The sequence below is a fragment of the Urocitellus parryii genome, chromosome 5 (genome assembly GCF_045843805.1).
Source record: "Urocitellus parryii isolate mUroPar1 chromosome 5, mUroPar1.hap1, whole genome shotgun sequence".
NCBI lineage: Eukaryota > Metazoa > Chordata > Mammalia > Rodentia > Sciuridae > Urocitellus > Urocitellus parryii.
This window is the reverse complement of record NC_135535.1, coordinates 66491195-66518708: the sequence shown is the minus strand read 5'-3', so window position 1 is coordinate 66518708 and position 27514 is coordinate 66491195. Positions and strand designations below refer to the sequence as shown.

General features: G+C 41.0%; 1 protein-coding gene across 1 annotated transcript; it reads right to left on the bottom strand.

Annotated features, from left to right (window-relative positions):
* Positions 1–1101: 1101 nt before the first annotated feature.
* On the bottom strand, positions 1102–26643 carry Fam186b (family with sequence similarity 186 member B). Its single transcript, XM_026407079.2, has 7 exons — positions 26548–26643; positions 25662–25887; positions 24476–24658; positions 20602–22255; positions 19903–20095; positions 1917–2086; positions 1102–1204 (listed from the first exon to the last, which is right to left on the bottom strand). The coding sequence occupies exons 1-7, from the start codon at positions 26641–26643 to the stop codon at positions 1102–1104; spliced, it is 2625 nt and encodes an 874-aa protein (XP_026262864.2).
* Positions 26644–27514: the final 871 nt, after the last annotated feature.

Genomic DNA, 27514 nt, shown 5'->3' with positions numbered 1-27514 from the left:
AGAGGGAGGACACAACTCTGGGAGGATCTCGGCTGGACAGAGACCCCAGTGACTTCTGGGTTCTACCAAAGTTCTCCTGAAGTTTTGTTTTGGTCATTCTTAATTCTGTTTGCTGTATCCAGATCAATTAACAACAACAGTAACACACACAAACACACACACACTTCCCTTTGGAAATGGACACCAGGTACCTGCACTAGGGCTCTCAAGCTGGTTCCAACTGGTAAGCTCATACCCATTTCAGAGCAGAGGTACAGCCAGGGCCTTGCTTTCTCTGATGTTGCTCAACTACTATGTCTTACCTAAGTCTCCATTGGGAGGATGAAGCAGCACTAGCATCTTGGTTCTGGTTAGGTTAGACTGGCAGCCATCAGAGCTGTTTCTCTGTTGGAGAATTGGGGTAGGTACAGGGCCACAAGAGGCAGATGGAATGGCTAATCTGGAAAGGTCCCTTGGAAGAGCCTTGAGTCTGAATATTGATGTCTTTAATCCAGGAGAGGCACAGGAGAACTGAACCTGTTCTAAACAGAAAGTCCTCCTGCTCACCTACTGAGATCTGCCACACTCACCTTAGGTATTCTTCTTGGGACAATTCTCAAAGGCAATAAAGAAATGAAAATAATAAAGATAGGTCCAGATCCAAGTCTCAAGTTTATCATGCAATTCATGGTCTCCCCAAATCTCTCCATTCCTCTACTTGCTCTTCCTGAGAATAACCCCCAGGTCAAGGGCTAGAATATGGCTCTTTAGAAATTCATGTGCAGCCTAGGAAATCTGTGAAGATGATACCCCTGCAGTGATCTTCGGAGTACTATGGAAAGCCTTTAAGAGAACTGGTATTGGCATGGCTAGTTTGATGGCTAGTGAATTGAGACAGGTTAGCCTTTCTTATCTGATGTAGCACAAAAAAAATGAGGCCATTACTAATGTTTAGAAAGAGATTGCCTGGACTGTTGGACAGGGACAGTGTGTCCTTGGTGGGCAGGTCTCCAGGTTAAGTACTCAGCTTTGCACCTTACCAGGTCTTGGGGGGCATCAAGCTTTTGTGGTGGGAGGAAGGTATATCCTGTACCAAAAACCAGGGGATATCTGGGTATCTGCCTAGCTGGTCCCAGGACAGACTGACAGGGTCTTTTTTTCTATTGAATGCCTGGAGGAGGCCACATTAGTCTTCCAGATGGCCTCTATCTGGTTCCCCTGTTGACTAGGGGTGGGAGGGTACAGAGAATGTCAAAAGAATCAGAGGTGGGGGTGGGAGAAGGAGACTGACAGAAAGAGAGACACAGAGACAGACAAACTGAGGAGCCATAAGCTCTTCAGGATCACAAGACCCAACACACTGGACCTTATTTTCTTCCCTTCTGAAATAGAATTTGTCACTGTCCTCCTTATCACCCTTCTTCTCCCCTTTTATTGGCTCTATGTCTCACTTTACTGGATCTCCTTTAGCTAAGAGGCTGCTGGAAGGGGCTCTCAGGGTACTCTGTGCTTCCAGGTACACACTTTGCAGCAGAAGCCCTGAACCAGGCCATGCTGGAATGGGTGTGAATGTGGGTTCTCTTCGCTGCCCAGAGTGTTTCTGTTTGAGCCAGGGGGTCACAAGGTGGGGAAGGATCAGGCTTGTATAAATGGATAGACCAATGGCAGATGCTGGATTAATGCTCAGCTGTGCGTCCCCAGAGTCTTTCAGTTGCGTAGGTTGGAACACAATCAGGCTAGCCCCTGAAGCCCCCTCAACCTTTCCTGTAGGTCAGAGCTGGGCAGGGCAACGGAGAAGACAGGCTCTTTGCAGCCCATGGGACAATCTTTGTCTGTCTGTGCCTTTGCCTTGCTGCCTACCTCCTCAGGGTAGCCACGTCTACTTCTTACTTCCCCACCCATATAGATGGCTATCCTATCAGCTTCCCGGCACTTACCTGGCCGTCCGCAAAGGTACATACTCCTGGCGCTTAGATGGAAGGGGCTGTTGACAGGCAGGGCTGCTGGAGTAAATACGCCGGAGTGAAACTGGGGATGACTTGCATTTCCTTGAATTTGGGGAGGTGACCACAGGAATGTTCAGACAAATATTCCACTCCATCTTAAGCTAGAGGAACCAGCAAAGAGGCATCAGGGAGACAGGAAGTTATTCCTCTGTAGGACAAGAGGAGGCATTGCTTGACTGTTGGTACCCTTATTGGGCTCAGGGCTGAGTAGAGAGGGTATGGCCCAATTAGAAAACCACTGGGACCCCCAGGTATCACACCTTTCCTAGGAATTCTTTCAATTCTTATTTGCTATATTAGTTCCTGCTTTCTCCTTTGTTGTGAAGAATCAACACCGGGCAAAGCAGAGGGCAGCTGCAAGTGCAAGAGCACTTGCAAGGTTAATGGCAAGGGGCCAGGTGTGCACACAAACTTACCCCTGCGTGCACACAAACCTAGCCCTGGTGCTGGGCAAGGAGCTGTGTGAGCTTTCATGATGCTTGTTCCTTCTTTAACCAATTTAGCAAGTTGAGTCAGTTACAGATTATCAGGACTGATACAAGATGACATGTACTGAATTGGGAGAAACCTCCGGGGCCAAGGCTCTTTCCACTGTCCAATGCCAGCATGTTCACTGAATCCCTTAATATACTGTCTCTCCCACACTCAGGTCTTCTGCTCCGGATTCAGAGGAAACATCTATTACCCAACACCAGGGCAGAAAACAGCAGTTTGAGTCACTGATGGAAGATTCTACAATATTTCCAAACTGCTGGCTATCCCCCTATGATGCATGTCAGCATTTGCTGTTTCTTTGCTCCTAGTAGTTGGAGAAAAAAGCAGAGGAAACTGAAACCAGCCCTCCTTTTCCAACCCTTCCTAAGCCTCAGATCTGAAACTAAGGTGATTCATCCCATGGACACTTACATAGAGAACTGGCAAATGAGTCTAGCAAGGAATGGTATAATACTCATAGCTACTGCATAGAGCTGTTTCTGCCATATTAAGGCTGGATATATATTTTGTATAATAGGGACAAAATTGTTGATATTCCTAAAGGATATGAGTTCTTATTTTCTGGGTTGGTTCCTGTTTTCTCCTTTGTTATAGGAAATCTGGAAAAGGGGCAAAATAGCAATAAAAAAATTATAGGGACACATTCTAAGTGATGTGTCATTAGACAATTTCATCATTGTACAAACATCATAGAGCATACTTATACAAGCCAACACGGTATATGTCAATCAATGTGGTCTCTTGATGCAATAAAGACAGGAAAAATGAGATGTATGTGGCTGCTGTTGGCATAATATGGCATACTGTTTTATAGTTAATTTTTTTTGTTGTTGTTACCAGGGATTGAACTCAGGGACACTTGACCACTGAGCCACCCCCAGCCCTATTTTGTATTTTATTTAGAGACAGGGTCTCACTGAATTGCTTAGTGCCTTACTGTTGCCTTGAGGCTGGCTTTCAAGTCATGATCCTCCTGTATCAGCCTCCGGAGCTGCCTGGATTACAGGCATGCACCACCACACCTGGCCCCACTATAGTTAATTTTTATAAGAAAGAGGAGTGCACTCTAAACGAGTGAAAAAAAGTATTGTATAGTGAATATATAAACCAGTAATATAGCCATTTATCATCATTATTAAGTTTTTTTTTTCATTACTGAGGATCAAACTCAGGGTTTCACACTTTCTAGTCAAGCCACTTTTTCAATGTTATGCATTCCCAGCATTTTGTTGTTGTTGGCTCTTTTTTTTTTTTTTTTTTTTTTTTGGTATGGGGATTGAACCCAGAGGCCCTCTACCACTAAGCTTCTATAATTCCAGGCCTTAGTAAATTTTATTTTGAGGTAGGGTCTCATTAAGTTGCTGAGACTGGGCTTGAATTTGCAATCCTCCTGCCCTCAGCCTCCCAAATTGCTGGGATTACAGGTATGTACCACCATGCCTGGCTTACCCCAACCTTTAAAACAATGCCTGGTTGTGCTCTTTTTTCTTTTTAAAAATATTTTTAGTAGTAGATGGACACAATACCTTATTTATTTATTTATTTTATGTGGTGTTGAGAATCGAACCCAGTGCCTCACATATGCTAGGCAAGTGCTCTGCCACTGAGCCACAATCCCAGCCCCTGTGCTCTTTTTTTACATGACTGACAGTGCAGTAGGTTTGTGTAAACCAGCATCACCACAAATGTGTTATGCCTTGTGCTATGACACTGTGATGCCTATGATGTCATAGAATCACTGTCATATATTCACACTGTTAATAGAAACATGGTTATGTGTTGTGTTAGTGTGTATAATAAAGAATCCAAAGAGGAGATAGGGGTCTTTGATTCCATTATCCCAAAATTTAAGCTATTATCTTTTTGGCCTTATGAGTTTTGATTTTTTAAAAAGTTCCTGGTGGTGTATGCCTATAATCCCAGCAGCTTGGGAGGCTTGGATTTGACGATCTCTAGTTCAAAGCCAGCTTCAGCAACAGTGAGGTGCTAAGCAACTCAGTGAGACCCAATCTCTAAATAAAATATGAAATAGGGCTGGGGATGTGACTTGGTAATTGCATGCCCCTGAGTTCAATCCCTGGTATAAAAAAAAAAATTCCTGTACTATTTTGGATTTGGATTTTTTTTCATGTGTGTGGTGCTAGGGATCAAACCCAGGGATGCATTCATGCATTCTGCCTCTGAGCCATATCTCCATCCCTTTGGATCCATTCTAAATGTCAGAAGTTTCAAGGATTACCATCCATATGATAAGTATATTTATTTTTTATAATTTGGTATGTAGAGAATTATTATTAGGGTACTAGGGATTTAATTCAGGGGCAATTTACCACTGAGTTACATCCCCAACCTTTTTGATTTTTTTATTTAGAGACAGGGTCTCACTAAGTTGCTTAGGGCCTCAAACTTGTGATCCTTCTGCCTCAGCCTCCCAAGTCCCTGGGATTACAGGCTTGCACCATTATGCTCTGCAGTATATAGAGGATTATTGGTAGATACATGGATTCACTGTCCCTCATGTGGCTCATAAATTTATAATCACTTTTCTAGAAAGGAGAAGTTCTGGTGTCAGAGTATTTTGGAGTTTAAAAAGGTTTTCTGGATATGTGGGAATGGGAGAGAAGATAAGATAAAATAAGCATTACTATGGAGTAAAAATTGAACCCTCTTTAGTAATGCAAGTTACCCCATTAAAAATTAGGTTACTTTTAAAATTTTTTTATTTTTTTGGTACTAGGGATTGGGCCCAGGGCCTCTTCATGGTAGGCAAGTGCTCTACCACTGAGCTATATTCCTAGTCTAGAGGGTTACTTTTTAATTGTTTTTGGTTTTTAAGCCTTGAATCCCTGGGTGGCATACAAAGGCAAAACTGGATTATATATCACATTAGGATTTATTTTAGGCACACTTAATACGTGAATGATAGAACCAGGTCTGCACATTTTGGATGGGAACCTTACTGAATTCTACAAGGTAAAATAGGTGGGTTTGAAAGAACACAGTTTTTCCTAGTGTCAGTGCCCAGAGGGAAAAACGTGATTTCTCAGCAAGGATATGGAAAAGCTAAGGGTAGACCCTAGGAACAGAGAGTGAGATTTTTCAATTCTGGTGGCCTATACCAGTATTTCCTAACCCATGGACCATGGTATCTTGAGTGGCAATGAATTTGTTTACAAAGAGTCTAAGAATTCAAGTACATACCAAAAGTTATACACTGGATAAATATAGGAATCTTTGGAACTTAACATTAAAAATTGATCCTAATGACACGATTCCCCAGCTCCCCAGCCACACAGCTGGCCTACTAATCCCACCAACAAGTAGAAACAGGATGGTGAGCACCGGCCTCAGCTGCATTAGAGCCCACCAGGCCAGCCAGGGCCTGAGGTGAGGCTAGCCAGCACTGAGGCAACCCAGGGTGTGCCAACCTTGGCCCCCTGGTGGCATGGCTTGGATTACTGCAGAAACCTACTGCACACTGCACTACAGCTCAGAACACTGTGCATCTATCATCTCAGGACCTCAAACTCCCTCTTCTTGACAAGCCAGTGAAAAAACAGAAGTGAGGTAGATCTAAATGAAAGTTTAGACTCAGAGTTAACTAATAGCTGTAGTACTTTTCTAAACCCTGATTAACATGTATTTGGATCAATAGCATTAGTCCAAGTACTATATAAATCCTCAGACTAACACACTCAGGCAGCAACCCCTCTTGGGTCCCCTCTTGCCCCTGGAAGAATTCTGTTTCTCTTTACACTGGAATAAATCCTACTCTTTCACATATTCATCCTCATCAGTGGATTTCATTTCTCAAATTTTCAAGACAAAAACCTAGAAAGAAGAAATTGTCAGTGAGCTTCTGGGGTCTGCTGCAACACTGCAGGGCATAGCCTGTCATTAAGAGCTGCAACACTTTTCTTAGCTGCAGAGGTTGGCTGCTTAAGCAGACCCCACCACCAGCCGAAGTAGAAAAACTTTAGTTTCTCTTACAGGGCATCAACTGGTGATAGTGGGATAACAGATTACCTGCTGTAAGCAACTAGTAGGCTAAAAAAATATATGAAACAAGACAGACATTCAGAAGATAGGCAGTGCAGGTCAGTGATCCCTGAGAGAGATGAATCAAATGAGAGAGTGGTCAGGCTACAACACAGAACAGTAACCCCCAGCCCATTCCAGTAACCTCTGAGTAGAGGAGATGGTGTTTGTCTGGAGTTCAGGGAAGGCAAGGTGACTAGAATTTGCAAAGCAGAGTAACAATGAGGAGGAAGTAATACAGTAGGAAAACTTTGGAGCTCTGAATAGGGGCCCCATCAGACATTTGCACAGGCATGGGAGGGAACACCAAAGCTGGAGGAAGAACCTCTGGGCAAGAACAGGGAGACAGTCCTCAGAGTTCATATTTGGGTAAAATATGTTTTTACATTTTTCAAAACTGGAAGAAAAAACTGTCCACCAAGAATTTTTTCCCCCCACAGGGTCTCACTAAGTTGCCCAAGCTGGCCTTTGAACTCACAGCCCCTCCCTTTGGTCTCCCAAATATCTGGGCACCTAGAATTCTATATCCAGAGAAATATCTTTTAAAACTGAAAGCTAAATATCTTTTTAGATATACCAGAGCTGAGAAAATTAATTGCCAGCAGATGAGCACAATAAGAAATATTAAAGGAAAGCTTTAAGATAGAAGGAAAATCATGCCAGATATAAATTTGGATAAAGAGCACTGGAAATAGCAAATGTGTTGGTAAATATAGAAGATTATCAGTTATTTAAAGAAAAAGTTTTAACAATGTTTTAGGGAATATATAACATATATGGAGCAAAATGTATGACAACAAGGGCAGGGATTGTAGCTCAGTGGTAGAGCACTTGCCTAACATGAGTAAGGCACTAGGTTCAATCCTCAGCACCACATCAAAATAAATAAGCTTGGGCTGGGGATGTGGCTCAAGTGGTAACGCGCTCGCCTAGCATGCGCGGGGTGCTGGGTTCAATCCTCAGCACCACATAAAAATAAAATAAAGATGTTGTGTCCACCGAAAACTAAAAAATAAATATTAAAAAATTCTCTCTCTCTCTCTCTCTCTCTCTCTCTCTCTCTCTCTCTCTCTCTCAAATAAATAAATAAATAAATAAGCTGGCTGCAGTGGCACACGCCTGCAATCCCAGCAGCTTGGGAGGCTGAGACAGGAGGATAGTGAGTTCAAAGCCAGCCCAAGCATCAGCGAGGCACTAAGCAACTCTGTGAGACCCTGTCTCTAAATAAAATACAAAGTAGGACTGGGGATAAGGTTCAGTGGTCAAGTGCCCCTGAGTTCAATCCTTAGTACCTAAATAAATAAATAAATAAAATAAAGGTATTGTGTCCATCTACAATAAAAAATTATACTAGCACAATTGTATATCCATATATAAACAAAACAAGAAAACCAAGCCAGTTGCAGTGGCATACATATGTAATCCCAACTACTCGGGAGGCTAAGGCAGAAAGATCACAAATTTGAGACTAGCCTGGGCAACATCTTAGTAGGATGCTGTACTAAAATAAAAAATAAAAAGGGCTAGGGCTGTAGCTTAGTGATAGAGTTACCTTGTGTACAATCCACATTATCCAGAAAGAGAGATAGAGAGGAATAAAAAGAAAAAAAAAAACCCAAAAGCCAAAATCAACTTCAACCCTTACTTCATATCATATGAAATATTAACTTGGAATGAATTATAGGCCAGAATGTAAGAATAAAATTATAAAACTACTAAAAGAAAACACGAGAAAAATTTTGTGACCTTGGATTAAGCAAAAAAAAAAAAAATTTTTTTAAATAGGACACAAGCTGACTGCTGGGGTAAATGCCTGCAATTCCAGCAACTTGGGAGGCTGAGGCAGGAAGACTGCAAGTTTGAAGCCAACCTGGGTGATCTCATTTAGTGAGATCATGTCTCAAAAACAAAAAGGGCTGGGAATGTAGTTCAGTGGTAAATCCCCCCTAAGTTCAATTCCCAGTACTATAAGATAATAATAAAAATAATATAGAAAGCAAAAATTATAAATTAGACTTCATAAAATTAAAGTCTTTTGTCTTCAAAAGATATTGTTAAGTAAATGCAAAGGCATGCCACAAAGATAACATTCACAAAAAAAAAAACGCATCTGATACAGGATTTGAACCTAGAATAATAAAGAATTTATATAACTCAATAATATACTTCACCAAAGATGATAAACAAATGACAAATAAGCACATGAAGAGATGCTCACCTTATTAATCCTTAGGAAAATATGCATTAAAATCATCATAAGATACCACTATATACCCTCTAGAATGACTAAAATTTAAAAATTTAAAAGACTTAAAACCAAGTGTTGGGGCTGGGGATGTGGCTCAAGCGTGCGGCCCGGGTTTGATCCTCAGCACCACATACAAACAAGATGTTGTGTCCGCTGAAAACTGAAAAAAATAAAACATTAAAAAATTCTCTCTCGGGCTGGGGATGTGGCTCAAGCGGTAGCGCGCTCGCCTGGCATGCCTGTGGCCCGGGTTCGATCCTCAGCACCACATACCAACAAAGATGTTGTGTCCGCCGAGAACTAAAAAAAAAAAAAAAACAAACAAAAAATTCTCTCTCTTTAAAAAACAAATACCAAATGACTCCTTTGATATAAGGGGAGTAAACAAGGACAGGGTAGGGACGAAGAGCTTGAGAAGAAGATTTACATTAAACAGGGATGAGAGGTGGGAGGGAAAGGGAGTGAGAAGGGAAATTGCATGGAAATGGAAGGCGATCCTCAGGGTTATACAAAATGACATATAAGAGGAAAGGAGGGGTAAGACAAGATAATACAAATGGAAGAAATGATTTACAGTGGAAGGGGTAGAGAGAGAGAAGGGGAGGGGAGGGGAGGGGAGGGGGGATAGTGGAGAATAGGACAGACAGCAGAATACATCAGACACTAGAAAGGCAATATGTCAATCAATGGAAGGGTAACTGATGTGATACAGCAATCTGTATACGGGGTAAAAGCGGGAGTTCATAACCCACTTGAATCAAACCGTGTAATATGATGTATTAAGAACTATGTAATGTTGGGCTGAGGATGTGGCTCAAGTGGTAGCGCGCTCGCCTGGCATGCGTGCGGCCCGGGTTCGATCCTCAGCACCACATACAAACAAAGATGTTGTGTACGCCGAGAACTAAAAAAAATAAATAAATATTAAAATTCTCTCTCTTTCTCTCTCTCTCCCCCCCTCACTTTCTCTTTAAAAAAACAAAAAAAAAAGAACTATGTAATGTTATGAATGACCAATAAAAAAAAAAAATCCAAAAAAAAAAAAATTCTCTCTCTCTCTCTCTCTGTCTCTCACTCTCTCTTTAAAAAAAAAAAAAAGTGTTGACAAGGATGTGGAGCAATGGTGCTCTTGTTCATTGCTTATGGAAGTGCAAATGGCACAACCAATTTGACTTAATCGATCTGAAAAAGCACATTCCTGAGTCAGTGGCAGGAAAAGCCCAGCAACAACCAAAGTCTCAATGAAGAACTTAAATTTAAAAAAAAAAAAAAATCTCAGGAATTGCCGACACCAGGTTCCCTAGAGGAGGGAATAAAGATAAGACTAAATAGCAGGAAGATAGAATGAAATTTGTTTAGGAGGCAGTTGGAGTCCTAGATCCTCCTATGCTGCCCTACATGGCTAGCTGACTTTCTAATCCTGGCAGAAGATTAGAATTGTTTCTTCTGGAAAGAGTAATACAGATTCGCTGTACACTAGGCAGACTTGAGAGCGGGATAATATTCTGAAAACAGGGTAGTGATGAAAGTTTACAACCTCCTTCTCTTATTGGCTCCCAGTTAAACACTGTCCATACAAATAACTAGGACCTTTTTTTGGGGGTGGGCAGAGTACCAGGGATTGAACTCAGGGGCACTCAACCAATGAGTCACATCCCTAGACTTATTTTGTATTTTATTTAGAGACAGACTAGGAGCTTTTTAAATGGAAAAATCAGCAGTTCTAAAAGAAAGGGCCTCCGGATAAAAACAGCTCCCCAGTGAAATAGCCTAGCACCATGTGGTAGCTTGCCTCCAAAATAGCCCCCAAGGCTCCTGGCCCTGAATATTTCACCTTTGTGTAGTTTCCTTCCAAACTGAGTAGAACTAGTCTGGAATCTAGAGGGGATGACAGAGGTGATGGTGTGTGACTTTCATGCCTAGCTTGTAGCTATACCTTTGTTGTGGTGTGAACTGATCAATATAATCAATTCATAGACATAGGTTATAGATTATAGGAATAAGGTAAGGTAACATTGTCAGGTCGATGGCGGTGACTTAGGACAAAGCAGCCTGTGTGGGAAAGGAACATCAATCAGGCGCTGGCGGGAACGTCTGTCAATCAGAAGGATCTCCTGACTAACGCCTGTCAATCAGCAGAACCCCCTGGCCAATCCTGAAGTTCAGCCAGCTCCCCTGACCAACTCCAGCGACGAGGGACCCTAAAAATCCCCTTTCCTGTCCCAAGCCCTTCCCTTCCTGCTGTGAGCCCCATAAAAATCCCAATCAGGTCAAGCTCCCACGTGCTTTCTCCTCATACCCTTCTCCTGTCCACTGTCCATCTGATCCTGATCGAGTTCTGCCTGGTAGTGATATCTCAAATAAAGCCTCCTTCGGCGGCCTTTTTAAAGGTCGCTGATGGTCGCTGCCTGCCTTGCCTGATTTTACAAACATAGATAAGCAACAGGAAGACATAAATTCATCAGGAGTAAGCCTAAGTAATAGTAATAAAATCATGTAACTGTAAGACATAGGATTTAAGCCACAGGAAAAAAGATATGGAACAGTGAAAGGTATGCCAGTATAGTTATAGATCAATATAGGCTGATAGGTTAATATAGATATAAACAAGGTTAAATCAGCATAGTTGTGAACAATTGTATTAGCTTGACCATGTAGACATAAGGCTTTTAGATATCAGTAGTAAAATGATGAATAAATGAGATAACTGCAAGCATCAAATAAGTTACCAATATTGGGATAGCAGAAATGGAGTCACTGTGGCTATACAAACAAAAAGTGTGGCCATAGGGACTCCATCTTAGCTGTTCTAGACTCCATCTTAGTTTCTCTGTTACTGCTCCTGTGAAGAGGGAACTGCATGGCCCATTTCTGAGAAACAGAAACAAAAGCTGTCTTCTTTTTAAAAATTGTTTTTCTGTACTTTGTACCCCACAGAATGTACCCAACTCAGGATATGGTGGTGATCATGGTGAGCTACATCTTGGGTTTGAGTACATTTATAGGTCTATATAACGTGGTTTTTAAAAAATATTTTTCTTTTATTTTTTTTCAGTTGTAGATGGGTACAGTATCTTTATTTATTTATTTTTACTTATTTATTTATTTATTTTTATGTGGTGCTGAGGATCGAACCCAGGGTCTCGCATGTGCGAGGCGAGCGCTCTATTGATGAGCCACAACCCCAGCCCAACATAACTTTTATTTATTTATTTATTTATTAATATTTATTTTATTTTATTTTTTTTAGTTTTCTGCGGACACAACATCTTTGTTGGTATGTGGTGCTGAGGATTGAACCCGGGCCGCACGCATGACAGGCAAGCGCGCTACCGCTTGAGCCACATCCCCAGCCCCCAACATAACTTTTAAAATAGATTATTGCCCCTGGTCAGCTGAAACTCAGGATAAGGTTGTCTAACACTTATTTGAAACTGAGATGCAGTTAAGCTAACTGCTTTTTTTTTTAGTTTCTGTAACTTGCTTGCTTGCATAATGCTGCGAAAAGCCCTAGAGTTGTGGTTTTTGTCCTTAAATTCTCAAGACACAGGCCAGGAAATTGCTGTTCTCCCACAGAGCTTCAATCTCTAGGGGTGGGTGACAGTCCCCTGGCCAGGTAAATAAAGGTCTCTTTGATTTGAATTCAGACTTAGAGTGTTTTCTGAAGTGGCTTCTCATAACACCTTGGCCTCTTGCACTACTAGCTCTGGGAAAAGTCAGACACATGCTTGATCACACTTCAGGACCACTGTGGAAGGGTCCTGTGGAGAGGGACTAAGATCTGCTGACAGTCAATACCAACTACCAGGTATGTGATCTTGAAGCAGATCTTCAGCAGACTGCAGCTCTAGCTGGCATGAGACTGCAGATTCATGAGGGACCATAAGCCAGAATCAAATAGCCAAACTGCTCCCAAATCCCTGAACCATGGAAATTGTGATACGTAATAAGTGATTATTGTTATTTTAAGCCGCTGAATTTGGGGGTAATGTGTTATCCATCATGAGATTAGTAATAACTCAAATCATCCTTCTTAGAACCAGAACCCACAGATGACAAGTTCCTCCTACTACCACACACACACACACACACACACACACTCAAAAAATTTTCATTGAGTCTCTTGTGTCTCTTCCTTAAATATGAGCAGAGAGCCAGTGACCACCATATACCCAGAACACTCTAAAATGAGAAACTTGATAGAGACCAAACCAATTGAAACAAAGCAATTTGAAGGGCATTGAGACTATCCCAGTATATTAAAACTTACCAAAATTAGTTTTAACATTCTCAAAGTGGCAAAAGAAAATATTGTGTGTGTATATATATATATATATATATATATATATATATATATAATTTAAATAATTGAGTTCTTGGAAATTAAAAATAGGATAGTAGAGTTGGGTGAGGGATTACATCTGTAATCCCAGCCACTTGGGAGGCTGAGGCAGGAGAATCGCAAGTTTAGGCCAGTCTGGGTATCTATCTCAAAATGAAATTTTTAAAAAGGATTGGAGAGATAGCTCAACAGTAAGGTCCTAGGTTCAATACCCAGAACTGTGCACACACACAAAAAAAGGAATAGTAGAAATGAAAAACTCAATAACGATACTGTCCCCAAAAGGCAATGAGTATTCATGGTTGAGATTAACAATTTTTACTGCTTCATCTAATATTCTCCAATAAAAGTCAAAATAAAGAGAATGAAGAAATAACAGAGATACTTTTTCCAGAAGTTTCCGTATCTGAATCACAGGAGTTTTAAAAAGAAAATAGGGAGAATAAAAGGGAGTTGATGAATGGACCAGTTCTCAAACATTTTCTTAAAACTTATTAAGGGATGTACAGAGTTATCAATGTTCACTGTGTTAGATGTTGAAAGAGAAAAAAATTTAAAACACTTATTAACTTATTAAAGAATCACAATAATAATTCTACTTTCTATTAATAAAAATAAAATATACTTATGAAAAATAACTATTTTGCAAACAAAAATAATTTTTTTTTAGTCAGAAGAGTGGTATTATTTTATATTTAAAAAAATCTATTTGATACCTAGTCAACTGGAAGACAGCAGGAATCTCAGTTCTGGCTTCTGCTCTTAATCTGTTGTATTACATTGTTTTGGTTGAAGTATATGAAGGAAAGGCAGCCTCACCAGCTATATAACTGGACAAGGCGGGAGCATTGGCATAGTCTTCAGATAATTGTGGACACTTTTCTTCAGTGCTACACCAGAACTCCACAAATGACCACCCTTTCTTTCTTTCTCTTTTTTGGTACTAGGATTGAACCCAGGGCACCATATCACTGAGCTACATCCCTATCCCTTTTTGTTTTTTATTTTGACATAGATTCTCACTTAGCTGTCCAGGCAGGCCTTGAACTTGCACTCCTCCCACTTCAGTCTCCTGATAGCCAGATTACAGATGTGCCACAGCACTCCCAGATACAAATGGAGGGTTCTCAAAGGTTAGTTGCAGTATATAATCTGAACTGTATTTGTGAACATTTCATACTCTATTAGGCTAAAATATATTGGTCTATCTTGGAACTAGAATGAATCCTCATGCATTTGGTGAATAGAATATTGGGTCACTGAAATATGCAATTCTTCCCAATAGTGACACATTTCATTATACAATAACAAAAAAAATCACATTTGTTAGTATCATCACCAATTTCGTCAGGGAAGGCTTTAAATATTGGCAGCATGTCAAGCTCCTAGTAGTGAATATAGTTTCCCAAAATCCTAAATTTTCTCTTGAAAGCTGAAATTCTATCGCTGATAACAAAGAATATTGTCAGTTGTTTTTTTACTTTAAAAAATATACTTGTCTCACTCGCTACTGGGAAAATATCTACCAAATGCCAGAATTTTTTTGTCAGTCCTTCTTTCAAGTAAAAATTGTACTCCAGGGAAAAAGCAGGTGGTTCTGTTTGCAATCCATACAGTTGCTTTTCCTCAAGATAGCTCTTGTACATTTATACACATAAGTGCTTTATGAATATTTTCCATGTTGTCACATAAAAACATTAAAAATGTGTGTACTTAGGGGTTGAGATTAATATTTTTTATTGCTTCATCTAAAATTCCCAAATAAATCATCCTACATTCCTAGGTGAAATGGACTTTTTTTTTTTTTTAATTTTAAATGAACGTGCAGTGGAGAAGAATGTAGCAACCACTAGTACAGTTTGTTGTTACTGCCTTGACTCTTGCTAATATGCCCGCAGTTTTGTCTCTACTTCTTTTGTTGTTGTATTTGTTGTTGTTGTTTTTTATTACCGGGGATTGAATCCAGGGATGCTTTTTCACTGAGTTCCCCCCCACCCCTGCAGTCCTTTTTATTTTATTATTTTATTTTTTAAATATTTAGTTGTCAATGGACTTTGATTTTATTTATTTTTATGTGGTGCTGAGAATTGAACCTAGTGCCTCACACGTTCTAGGCAAGTGCTCTACCACTGAGCCACAACCCCAGCCCTTATATTTGATTTTGATACAGAATATCTCAAAGTTGCTGAGGCTGGCCTCAAACTTGAAATCCTCTTGTCTTAGCCTTCTGAATCACTTGGATTAAAGGCATGTTCTACCACACTGGCCTCGTTTCTACTTTTGCATTATTGGTACAAATGTCAACACAGTGAAAAAAGCAGGAAAAGTCTTTTTAGAATAAAAATAGTTTTACGTTAGATGCAGTGGCACATTCCTGTAATCCCAGCAACTGGGAAGTCTAAGGTAGAAGGATTGCAAGTTCAAGGTCAACCTTAGCAATTTAGTAAAATCCTGTCTCAAAATAAAATTTAAAGGGCAGAGGCTGGGGATGTAGCTCCATGGTAAAGCACCCCTGGTTTCTATCCCCAGTGCCAAGAAAGAAAATAGTTTTACAACTTAATAGATAGAAAATATATAACCCAATTTAAAAATGAGCAAATGACCTTGAATAGACTTTATCCAAGACATCAAAATGGTTTAACATCATCAATTATAGGGAAATACAAATCAAAACCACAATGAGATATCACTATTCATACCTTAAAGTGGCTATTATCAAAAACACAAAATATAACAAGTGTTGGCAAGAGTGTAGAGAAAAAGGAATCTTTGTACACTATTAGTGGGAATTTAGATTGGTATTACCATTATGAAAAATGTGATGAAGGTTCCTAAAGAAGTTAAAAATAAAACTACCATATGAATGTGCCATTTCTCTTCTGGGTTTGTACATGAAGAAAATGAAGTCACTTCATAAATACATGCACTTTTTAAAAAAATGTGTTTATTTTTTAGCTCTAGGTGGACACAATACCTTTATTTTTATTTTTTAAATTTTTATGTGGTGCTGAGGATTGAACCCAGTGCCTCACGAATGCTAGGCGAGTGCACTACTACTTGAGCCATATCCCCAGCCCCAACACATGCACTTTTTAAAAAAAATCTTTTTTGTTTTGATTAGTTATACATGACAGTAGAATTCATTTATGTACTTTGATATATCATACATGGATGGGATATACTTTCTCATTTTTCTGAGTGTACATGTTATAGAATTGTTTCATTCTACTATCTTTCCTATCCCCACATCCCCTCCCCTGCCCTCCCTTCACTTCCCTCTATCTAACACTATTCTTCTCTAGTGCCCCCCGCCTTATTGTGAATTAGCATCCGCCTATTAGAGAAAACTTTTGGCCTTTGGTTTTGGGGATTGGCTTATTTCACTTAGCATGATATTCTCCAACTCAATCTGTTTATTGGCAAATGCCATAATTTTATTCTTCTTTAAAGCTGAGTAATATTCCATTGAATATATATACCAAATTTCCTTTATCCATTCATCTATTGAAGGACACCTAGGTTGGTTCCATAGTTTAGCTGTTGTGAATTGAGCTGCTATAAACATTGACATGGCTGCATTATTATAGTATGCTGATTTTAAGTCCTTTGGGTATAAACCAAGGAGTGGATAGCTGGGTCAAATGGTGGTTCCATTCCAAGTTTTCTGAGGACTCTCCATACTGCTTTCCATAGTGGTTGCACCAATTTGCAGTTCCACCAGCAATGTATGAGTGTGCCTTTTCCCCCACATCCTCACCAACATTTATTGTTGCCTATATTCTTGATGATTGCCATTCTGACAGGAGTTAGATGAAATCTTAGTGTAGTTTTGATTTGCATTTCTCTAATTGCTAGGGATGTTACACACTTTTTCATGTGTTTGTGGATCAATTGTCTTTCTTCTTCTGTGCAGTGTCTTTCAATTCCTTAGCCCATTTATTGATTGGGTTATTTGGTTTTTTGGTGTTAAGGTTTTTGAGTTCTTTATATATCCTAGGGATTAAAGCTTTATCAGAGGTGCATGTGGTAAAGATTTTCTCCCAATCTGTAGGCTCTCTCCTCACTTTATTGGTTGTTTCCTTTGCTGAGAAGAAGCTTTTTAATTATGAATCCATCCCATTTATTGATTCTTGATTTTACTTCTTGCACTTTAGGAGTCTTGTTAAGGAAGTCAGATACTAGGCCGACAGGGTGAAGATTTGGACCTACTTTTTCTTCTATTAGGTGCAGGATCTCTGCTCTAGTGCCTAAGTCTTTGATCCACTTTGAGTTTTGTGCAGGGTAAGAGATAGAGGTTTAATTTCATTCTGCTACATATGGATTCCAATTTTGCCAGCACCATTTGTTGAATAGTCTATCTTTTCTCCAGTGAATTTTTTGGCACTTTTGTCTAGCATGATATAATCTTATTTATGTGGGTTTGTCTTTATGTCCTCTATTCTGTACCATTGGTCTACAAATCTACTTTGGTGCTAATACCATGCCGTTTTTGTTACTATAGCTCGATTGTATGTTTAAGATCTGGTATTGTGATGCCTCCTGCTTCCCTTTTTTTGCTAAAGACTGCTTTCACTATTCTGGGTCTCTTATTTTTCCAAATAAATTTTATGATTGCTTTTTCTGTTTCTATGAAGAATGTCATTGGAATTTTAATAGGAATTGCATTAAATCTGTATAATGCTTTTGGAAGTGTGGCCATTTTGACAATATTAATTCTGCCTATCCAGGAGCCTGAAAGATCTTTCCATATTCTGAGGTTTTCTTCAGTTTCTTTCTTTAGTGTTCTGTAGATTTCATCGTAGAGATCTTTCACCTCGTTTGTTAGATTGATTCCCAAGTTTTTTGTTTTGTTGTTTTGTTTTTTTGAGGCTACTGTGAATAGAGTAGTTTTCCTAATTTCTGTTTCAGTGGATTCATCACTGATATATAGGAATCCATTTGATTTATGGCTGTTGATTTTATATCCTGCTACTTTGCTGAATTCATTTATTAGTTCTAGAAGTTTTCTGGTGGATTTTTTTTTTGGATCTCCTAGATATAGAATCATGTCATTGGTAAATAGTGATAGTTTGAATTCTTCTTTACTATTTGTATCCCTTTAATTTCTCTCTTTTGTCTAATTGCTCTGGCTGGAGTTTCAAGGATAATGTTGAATAGAAGTGATGAAAGAGGACATTTTTGTCTTGTTCCAGTTTTTAGAGGGAATGCTTTTAAATTTCCTCCATTTAGAATGATGCTGGCCTTGGGTTTAACATATAGAGCTTTTACAATGTTGAAGTATATCATTAGTTTTATCTAGTGTTTTGAACATGAGAGTGTGCTGTATTTTGCCAAATGCCTTTTCTGCATCTATTGAGATGATCATATGATTCTTGTTTTTAAGTCTATTACTATGATGAGTTATGTTTATTGATTTCCATATGTTGAACCAACCCTGCATCCCTGGGATGAACCCCACTGGATTATGGTGCACTAACTTCTTAATATGTTTTTGTATGCTATTTGCCAGAATTTTATTGAGAATTTTTGCATCTATATTTATCAGGGATATTAGTCTGAAGTTTTCTTTCCTTGATGTGTGTTTGTCTGGTTTTGGTATCAGGGTAATATTAGCCTCATAGAATGAGTTTGGAAGAGTTCCCTCCTTTTCTATTTCATGGAATACTTGGAGGAGTATTGAACACCTGTACCCTTAATGTCCACTATGCAGCACTATTCACAATAATCAAGACTTGGAAACAACCCAGGTATTCATCAGTGGATGAATGGACAAAGAAACTGGTGTAAGGGTGGGTGAGTGTGCACATGCACTTGTGTGGGTAAGGGTAGTGTCAGAGAGGATATTATTTAGTCTTAAAAAAAAAAAAAAGAAGAAACCCCACCAATTTGCTACAGCATACGTGATCCTGGAGGACCTTATGCTAAGTGAAATAAGCCAGACACAGAAAGACAAATACTACATGATCTCATATTTGTATGTGAAATCTAAAACAAACAAAAAAAAAGTCAAATAAAAGTGTTTATCAGGATTGGGGTGGGAGGCAAGAAATCAGAAATCATATGTCAAAAGATACAAAGTAGCAAATATGAAGGGTGGCCACCTCCAAAGATCTAAAGTAAAATATGATAATAATAAAATTGTGGAACAATGGAGAGAGAGAGAGAGAGAGAGAGAAGTAGATAGACTGTCAGGCCTCAGTAAAAACAGGCCAAACCCCAAAGAAACAGAACTTAGAATGACTGGACTCTCAACAGCAACATCAAAACCTAGAATGCAATTAAGCAGGGTTTTAATGATTTACCCTCCTATGCACCCTTTTTCAGAAGTGACCAAAAGGAGTTCTCTAAAACAAGGAAGTGAACCAAAAAAGAGAAGACCTGGAATCTAGAAAGCAAAAGAGAAGGATAGCAAAGGAAGTCCCTAGTGAGAGGCTGAAGACAGTAGTGATGGAAGCAGGGCAGTGAGAACCACAGGGAGGGAAATCCCAGCACAAAGTCAGGACTGCAGGACCCAGCTATCCAACCCCTCTGGAAGATCTTTTCTTCCACAGCTTTTTGAAGGGTGTCCTTTTTGCTTGCTCTCCCCATTTATATAAACTGGAAAGCTGCCCTCCCTCACAATCAAACCACTTCCAGTCTTCCCCTCTTCCTAAATCAGAGTTGTAATCTACTCTCTCATTTCCCAGCAGTTCCACTGCCCCTTAGTTCCCAGTCACACCCCACAATCCCATGGGCTCATTTTCTGGCCCTGGCCCTGCCCCATTCCCAAGCAGGTAGCAGGGCAGGGGGCCCACCTTGGGAAACATGGTCACCATGCTGCTTAGGCACTCTCGGCGCTTCACCTCCAGGTCCTTCTGCTTGTCTGTCCAAACCTGCAGCCTTTGTCTCTGCTGTCGGTTGATGTTTTCAAGGAAAACATAGAGGCTCTGGGCCTTGTAGGTGGCCCTTTTTTCTTGCACGTCTTGTATTTGGTTGATCACTTCCTGTCTGGGAAGAGAGAAGTGATCTAGTGGGTGGAGAGGTCTTCTCCTCCTCCCTCCATTTTGGTTGACCAGAGATGACTCTGTTTTCTATCATTCCTGGGATCATAAGTAGAGAGCTGGGGAAAGAGGGGCAGAGAAGTGAGAGGTGATATCAGGTAAGAAGCCTTAGGACTGAGCTGGAAACAGGAAGAGAAAGCCACAGAAAAGGGGAAAGCATATTGAGTGGTTCACAGATAGGAAAGGAAATGAGGAAGAAATGGGGAAGTGGGCTTGCAGGGAAAGGCCACTATGAGGAGAGCAACATGTAAATGCCTTACCTCCTACACTTTCTACAGTTGCTCAAAGGCCTAAGGATAGACAACCTTCGCTAGTGCCCTTCCTCAGGAGACCGTGTCCAGGTCTGGGTGATTCTCCCCATCCCCCATACTCCTCCTCTCCCACTGGGCTTTGGCTCTTCCTACATATTGCAGTGGGTGTGGGCAGGTGCCAGGTGGCTGTGGGGGCACCTACCGGAGGTTTTGGAAGCGTCTGTAGAGGATGTACTTATGGCACAGGCACTGCAACATGTGTGTGCTCAGCTCCATGGTAGTGGTGGTAAGCTCCAAGGCCTTGCTGCGCAGGTAGCGTGGCAGCATTGAATCCCCACCCAGGAGCTGCAGATTCTTCCTTTGGGCCTCTGTTTTCATGTGATATACCTTCTCTTTAAGGATGACTGGGGATCTCTGGAAAGATGGCCGTGTTACCCTTCGGATGAATGTCCTGGTGATAGGAAGGGAAGTAGAATTTTGGGGCTTGGTGGGAATCCTGGGGACTTGTGGTATCTGGGTAAACTCTACTGAACTCACAGTCCTCTGGTTTAAGGATTTGGGATGCTGGGCATGAGGGGACCTGAGCAAGCGTGGCCTCCTGCCTTGGCAAGCAGATTGGACCCGGCTTGGGGGAGGTACTGGCAATGTCTCTGCCTTCTCTAAGTTCTTCCACCAATTGATGGTTGTGAAGATGGGTGTCTCCACATCCTCCCCTGGCTCCTCCTTCCTTAGGCTCTTTTGATTCTCTTCCTGTGGGGCAAGTTGCTGCTGTTGCCTGGCAGCTGCTTCCATCTCCCACAGCCGCAGCTTTTCCTGATGCTCTTGCTCCTGCAGGGCCCACTGCCTCTGCCGCTGTTGCCAAATCTCTTCCTCCTGCAGCCACTGCTGCCTCTGCTTCTCCCTGCTCATTTCCTTTTCCCAGTGCTCCACTTGGCTCTCCAAGGGCACCTTCCTGGAGCTCCCTGGGGACAGGTGATGATTCCTAATCTGAAACTTAGTTTGGACTCTTTCCTTCTCTGGGAAGTGGTCCTCCTGGTCTTTGTCTTTATGACCTGAGTTTTCTGCTACCAGTCTTTCCCATTTTGTAGGAAACTTGTAATCCACTGAGGGTGGCAACTCAGGCTCAAGACTGTCGGTGTCTTTGCTAAACTCATCTGCGATCCTCAAATGTGTGTTTGTGGTGGAGCGTAGCTGGCATGTAGAATGCATAACCCTTCTGTCCCAGGCTGTGGCCATGGGACGTGGGGAAAGTGGTGAAAACAATAGCTCCTCCTCCTTGGGCTCCTGTTGGGTTTCCTCTATGACTATTCCTTTTTTTGAAAGTGTTTCTTTTTCAAGGGTGCCTGGGGAGTAAATATAAACCTCAGCTGGGTCTCTAGCTGAACCTCTAGAGGTCTGAACCTTCTTCAGCTGGAACTCTAGGGCATGCTTTATCAGGAGGAGATCATGGTACTTTGCCCCTAGAACCTCTACCTGCTTTAGTAGAGCATCCCTCTTGCTCTCAAGGACTTGAATGGACTTTTGGAAGTGCAATCTCTGGCTGCTGAGCTCTTTGGTCATCTCTATTTGCAGGTACCTGTATTTGGATTCCAGGCTTCTAGTCTCTTTGTGCTGGATGATCAAGGCTTTATTGAGGTTCTCCACCACAGTGGATATGTATCTAATGGCCTTGACCTCCCCCTTGTTGAACATGGTGGAGTCCAGGAGCTCCTGTAGCATGGACTTCACTTCAGAGACCTTTGTGCAGGTGGTGTGCTTGTCTTGGAGCATCTGCTCTGGGCTCAGTGGCTGAGGGTGGAGTGAAGATTTTTGTTGGCTTTTTTCCTGCCAGCCCTGCCAGAACGTGCATTTGGATACTGGGAGAGGTGGAGAGAAAAAAGGCAACACAAACTCCTGTGGGTTCTTAGGATACACTGATTCTACAGACTCTGTTTGGTCAAAATTCTCACTTAATCCTCTTTGGGACTGGGTAAAAATAAGGAATCGGGACTATATGTGAGCCAGAGATACTGTTGGGAGAGACTTTTGCTGGGCCTGAGTTTACCCAGAACTTACCCTCAGGTCAGCTGCTCCCAAGCCCAGAGGACACTAAAACAGTTAGTTAATCCAGCTGGGTTCAATTCATCCTACTCCTTATGCTCCATATTTTCTTGAAGTAATTTTTCTTATCATATCACTTCACAGCCTCAACATCTACATTTAGCACCCTAATGTCAATTACCCAAACCCCTTAAGCCCACCTAGAAGCTTCATTCCCTTTTTCTGTTACCCTGGGGCTGGGCCTGTAGAAAATTTATCATATGGTCATGCAATTATGCTCCTGTTTTTTTTTTTTTTAATGACTAGTCTTTTTTCATTTTGAGCAAATGGTTATCCTTTAATAGTCTGACAAAGGCAGTAGGTCTTCTCCCCAGGAAAATGTACTCAGCACAGATTGTGTGTGCTCAGCTCTTCAAGGGCTTGACATGTCATAGTAGTATCCCCTCGGACCTACTATCTGTATAGCTGGTGGAGTGATCATCTTGGAGCACCAAGTCAATGAACATCACTGTCAGAAAAAAATAATGGCTAACTTTAAATGAGGGACTAAAGGAAATCTGGAAATTATGTGATACTAAGGTCAGGCTAGCATCTAGCTAGTTTTGTCAGGCCATATGGTCCAGTGATTCAGAACTTTGGTTCTGGACTCAGATAACTTAAGTTTACATCTTGTTTTTCCCAATTTTTTTTTTTTTTTTTGGCGGGGGGCAGGCCAAGTTTCCTAAGTTCTCGGTATCTCATCTGAAAAATGAGAATAATCATAGCATCTTCATAGGATTTACAGTATGTACATTTAGTGGCAAGTACAGTACTAGGTACCTAGCAAATACTTAATAATCCCTAAAAAGAAAGAAAGAATCTGGGCATGGCGGTATACACCTGTAATCCCAGCTACTTAGGAGGATCCCAAGTTCTTGGCCAGCCTGGGCAATTTATTGGCGCAGAGGTAGAATGCTACTTGATATGATACTACTATGACATGTCAAGCCCTTTTAAAAAATAAAAATTTAAAAAAAGGGAAGAAAGAAAGAGACACAGCCTTTGCTTTGCTGTTTAAGAGTTTATGCTCTAGCAAGGAAACAGGTATATAAAAAATTATATTTCAAGACAGAATGGTAAAGACTGTAGGAAAAATCCATTTTTCCTTGTCTTTTCCCTCCCTGCAACTGTGGACCTTTCTTATGGATAATGAACCTGTCCATAAGAATCAATAGGAATGCAAATGTCAGGTATTGTTTATTAAGTCCCAAGCATGTTCAAAGCATGATGTCAGCTATCTCACATACGTGGAAGTCTCTCCTAACCCTGCAAGTTGGCAGTATCCTTCTCATTTTATATATGAGGGAACAGGCTCAGACAGTTGAAGTAATTTTCCCAAAGTCATACAACCAGAAATTGGCAGAGATGGGATTTACACTCAAGTCTGTCTGACTTCAAAGCCCATGCTCTTGAAGTAAGACTCACCTAAGTGTGGCGCCCAGCTTTGCCATAAGCTTTCTTGTGGTCCCTTCTCTGGGTGTCAGTGTTCTCATCTATAAAACGCATGAGTTAGATAATATTAGGTCACTTACAGTGTCAACAAGAGTAAGATTCTAAGGTTTATCTATGTTGTCAACTCACCACCATGGGAGCAGGTACAGGAAGGCTCCAGAGGGGCCTCCAGCTGAGCCTCACTGAACTTTCTGGCTCAGCAGCTAGGTTTGAAGTGAAGAAAGGATGTTCTTCAGACTCTGGCTACAAACTCTAGCCTTCCTGGCCTTCAAAACTTGTTCCCCAGAATAAGGAAAGCACCTGAACCACCTGTTTCCACCTCACTCCTATCTCTAACCTAAGGGACAGCTAAGAACTGCTCAGTGCTCAAATTGAATCCAGCACTCCCTCCCGACCCCCACCCCTTCTGTACTGTCTTTTGCACTTTTGTTATGGAGGAAGGTCAGAGAGACCACATCTGTAGACCCAGCCTGGGTCTTTTTCTTCAGAGATGTCATCCAGCCCATCCCCACCCAGCTCCCCTCCCAGGTGCTCCAGGAACCTACTTTGTGCCCTTTTCTTTTGTTCTTCAATGAGAGTGGAGCAAAGGGAAATGAGAGACTGGATGCCTCCTTTGGTAGCAGTGAGAGAGAGAGGTAACACCTTCTCCATCACCTCAATCCATTCATCCAGAGATTCCTGTTCTTCCTCACTCTTCATGTTCCTGATCTCATAGGTCAGACTGTCACCTGGACAAGGAGTAAGTTGTGCAGGCTGAGGACATCCTGTCCTTGAGGGAGCTCTAAGCAGCCCTGTAACTTAGGGGTTGCAGCAACTTTGAGGTTGCATTGGTTTCACCTTGTACTAGCTGTGTGATATTGCCTTGTCACTTAGTTCCCTAAGCCGCAGTTTCCTTCTGTATAAGGATTGAGTGAGGTTTAAATGAGTAATGCATGTGAAATTGTTAACATGAGGCCTGTCATGTACAAATACACAATAAACATTACATATTATTGTTGTACTTTGAGGCCAGGGAGGTGTCTTTTTATTGCTTTATGTCCATTGCCTAGGCCAACATCTGAACAATTAAATGAATTAAGTGGAGTCAACAACTAACTCTGTTAGTTCTTGAGAGCAGCTGAAGGATCACTGATTTGAGAGTTCCCTGGAAACAGTAGTGTGAGGTAGCTAGGGTGCATCTCCATATCATTTTTCTCCCAACACTGTAAGATCTAGCAAACCTCAGGTCCTGTGATTAGATGACTCTGATTTGAATGAGGGGGAGGGAGTAGCGCCTGGTTTCAGGTCTGTTTGTATCCTGTGTCCAAATGGTTGGGTAAGTTGCTTATGTCTAGCATCAGTGTATATGCAGTAAGGGTCACTTTATTCTTCTCTATAAAATAGCTAGTGTGGGTTTGAATTCATTTTCTATCCTGCCAAAAAAAAAAAAAATGAGGTGTCATGATGGATCTGTGACTTAGGATTCATCACATGTTCAGCTAATGTATGATCTATTATGTTTTGGACAATTACATGTTTGCTTGTCTGAGAAGTGGAGGTTACATGAGTGGTGGAATGTTTCTATGGGGAAGGGTGTTACAATGTGTCCTTTATGCTGTCCCTGCTTCCGCCACCCACACACCCCTCCCAGCAAATGCTGATATAGGTAAAAAAGAAGGAGACTCAGCCAGCAGGGACCAGGGGCTAGGAAGAAGTAATCCATCCTAGTAGTTACCCGGCCCACAGACTCACCCCAGTCACCCAACCAGCGGAGAATTTCATACAGGTGCTTCTCTTTCATTTTGGCATCTTTGGAGAAGGAGGCAATTTTCTCCAGCAATATAAATCTCTTCTTGCCCTTTTGCTCTATCTCATGAGATTTCACCTTTTCTTTTAAGTTGTATCCTAATTCTTCCTGGAAGCGGTTGATAATAAAATTGACATTGTCCAAGATGTCTGAAAGTTGGGTAGAAATATCCTATATAGGAGACAGCAGATTGAAGTGCTTAAGAGTATAGACTTTGGATTCAGATGCCTGGAGCTCAGGGTTTTTTTGTTTGTTTTGTTTTTTTGTAAAATAGAGATCAATATAGTACTTATGTCACAGGGTTTTTGTAAGAATTAAATAAATTAGTATTTGGCACAGTAAGAGCATTAGCTCTTATTATCATTTTGATTATTAAGGTCAGTAATACTAAAAATATATATCAAAAATGTCTTCAGAATATCAGAACTTGTTGGGGCCTGTACATCTGTACATATCTCCTCACCCTTGAGGCCCCAAGAAACCCTCAGGATCAGAGCCTCAAATAAAAAAAAATATGCCACAGTCTCATATAAAGGGTGTTTAGAACCTTAGGTCATTATCCCTAAGTATTTCCAACACTCAATCTTGAGTAATCTGGCAGTTTGCCCTTGGCAAACAAACCCTAAATCAAGAATTCTGGACCACTCCTCCTGCCCTCCTGCCTTCATAGACCTCCACTATGGGCTATCCTGGAGCTTTCTGCCCATTTGCTTAATCTGTCTGCAACCCAGGTTGCTGAGTATTCCTGGGATTTTGTTTACACGTGGGGTTAGTCCCCAGTCTCTACATCAGAGCCCAGTAGAAAGGTGTTTCCCTCATCTCATGGATTACCTCCTGAGCCCGAGTTAGCTGGGCAGCCTCAATCCTTGAGATGATGGCTTTTACTGATGCGGGAGTCATCAACTGTGGGGAATTGTCCTTTTCCATTCTGGATAACTCTTCAGTTCTAAGATGTCTTGGGTCTCTGGTACACAGTCCTGGACATACAATGTTGATTGTTTTGGCAGTTAAAGGTCCCAGGTTGGCTCTTGGGTACCCTCTGCCCAGCCACAGCTCCTCTGGTAACTGCCAGACACCCAGGTTCCAACTGATCTGCTTTTCCTTGGTGACATCATCAGTTTGATTTAAAGAATTAAAAGATTAAACTGGTGTATAACCAGAGATATGAAAATTGTGCTCTATATGTGTAATATGAATTGTAATGCATTCTGCATTAACAAATTAAAATAAAAAATAAAAAAGAGGGCTGGGGATGTGGCTCAAGCGGTAGCATGCTCGCCTGGCATGCGTGCGGCCCGGGTTCGATCCTCAGCACCACATACAAACAAAGATGTTGTGTCTGCCGAAAACTAAAAAATAAATATTAAAAAAATTCTCTCTCTCTCAAAAAATAAATAAATAAATAAATAAAAAAGAATGCAAAAATTAAAAAAAAATTAAATTGGATGCAAGTTTACACACCTATAATCCCAGCTAGTGAGGAGGCTGAAACAGGAGAATCACAAATTTGAGCCAGCCTAGGCAATTCAGTGAGACTCTTTCTCAAAATAAATTTGAAAGAAAGGGCCAGGAATAGGTCAATGGTAGAGCACTTGCCTAGCATGTATAAGGCCCTAAGTTTGATATCTAGTACCATGCGCATGCACACAAATTAAATTTTCCTGCCATCTGCCTGCTTGGTTATCTAGCTTTTTATCCATTATCTAGTATTATATTTATGTGACCTGTTGCTTTTCTTTCTTTTTTCTGCCTTCCTTCTTTCCTTCCTTCCTTCTGTACAGTGGTAAACACAGAGGCG

What these genes read in the sequence shown, in the direction of transcription:
- Fam186b (XM_026407079.2), bottom strand. Translation starts at nt 26,643, where the DNA reads ATGGAAAAGGACAATTCCCCACAGTTGATGACTCCCGCATCAGTAAAA. An exon ending in AGACGCTTCCAAAACCTCCG is followed by an intron (nt 20,096 to 20,601) that starts GTAGGTGCCCCC and finishes CTCTCTTCCCAG; the next exon opens with ACAGGAAGTGATCAACCAAA. An exon ending in GTACCTTTGCGGACGGCCAG is followed by an intron (nt 1,205 to 1,916) that starts GTAAGTGCCGGG and finishes TCCCACCCCTAG; the next exon opens with TCAACAGGGGAACCAGATAG.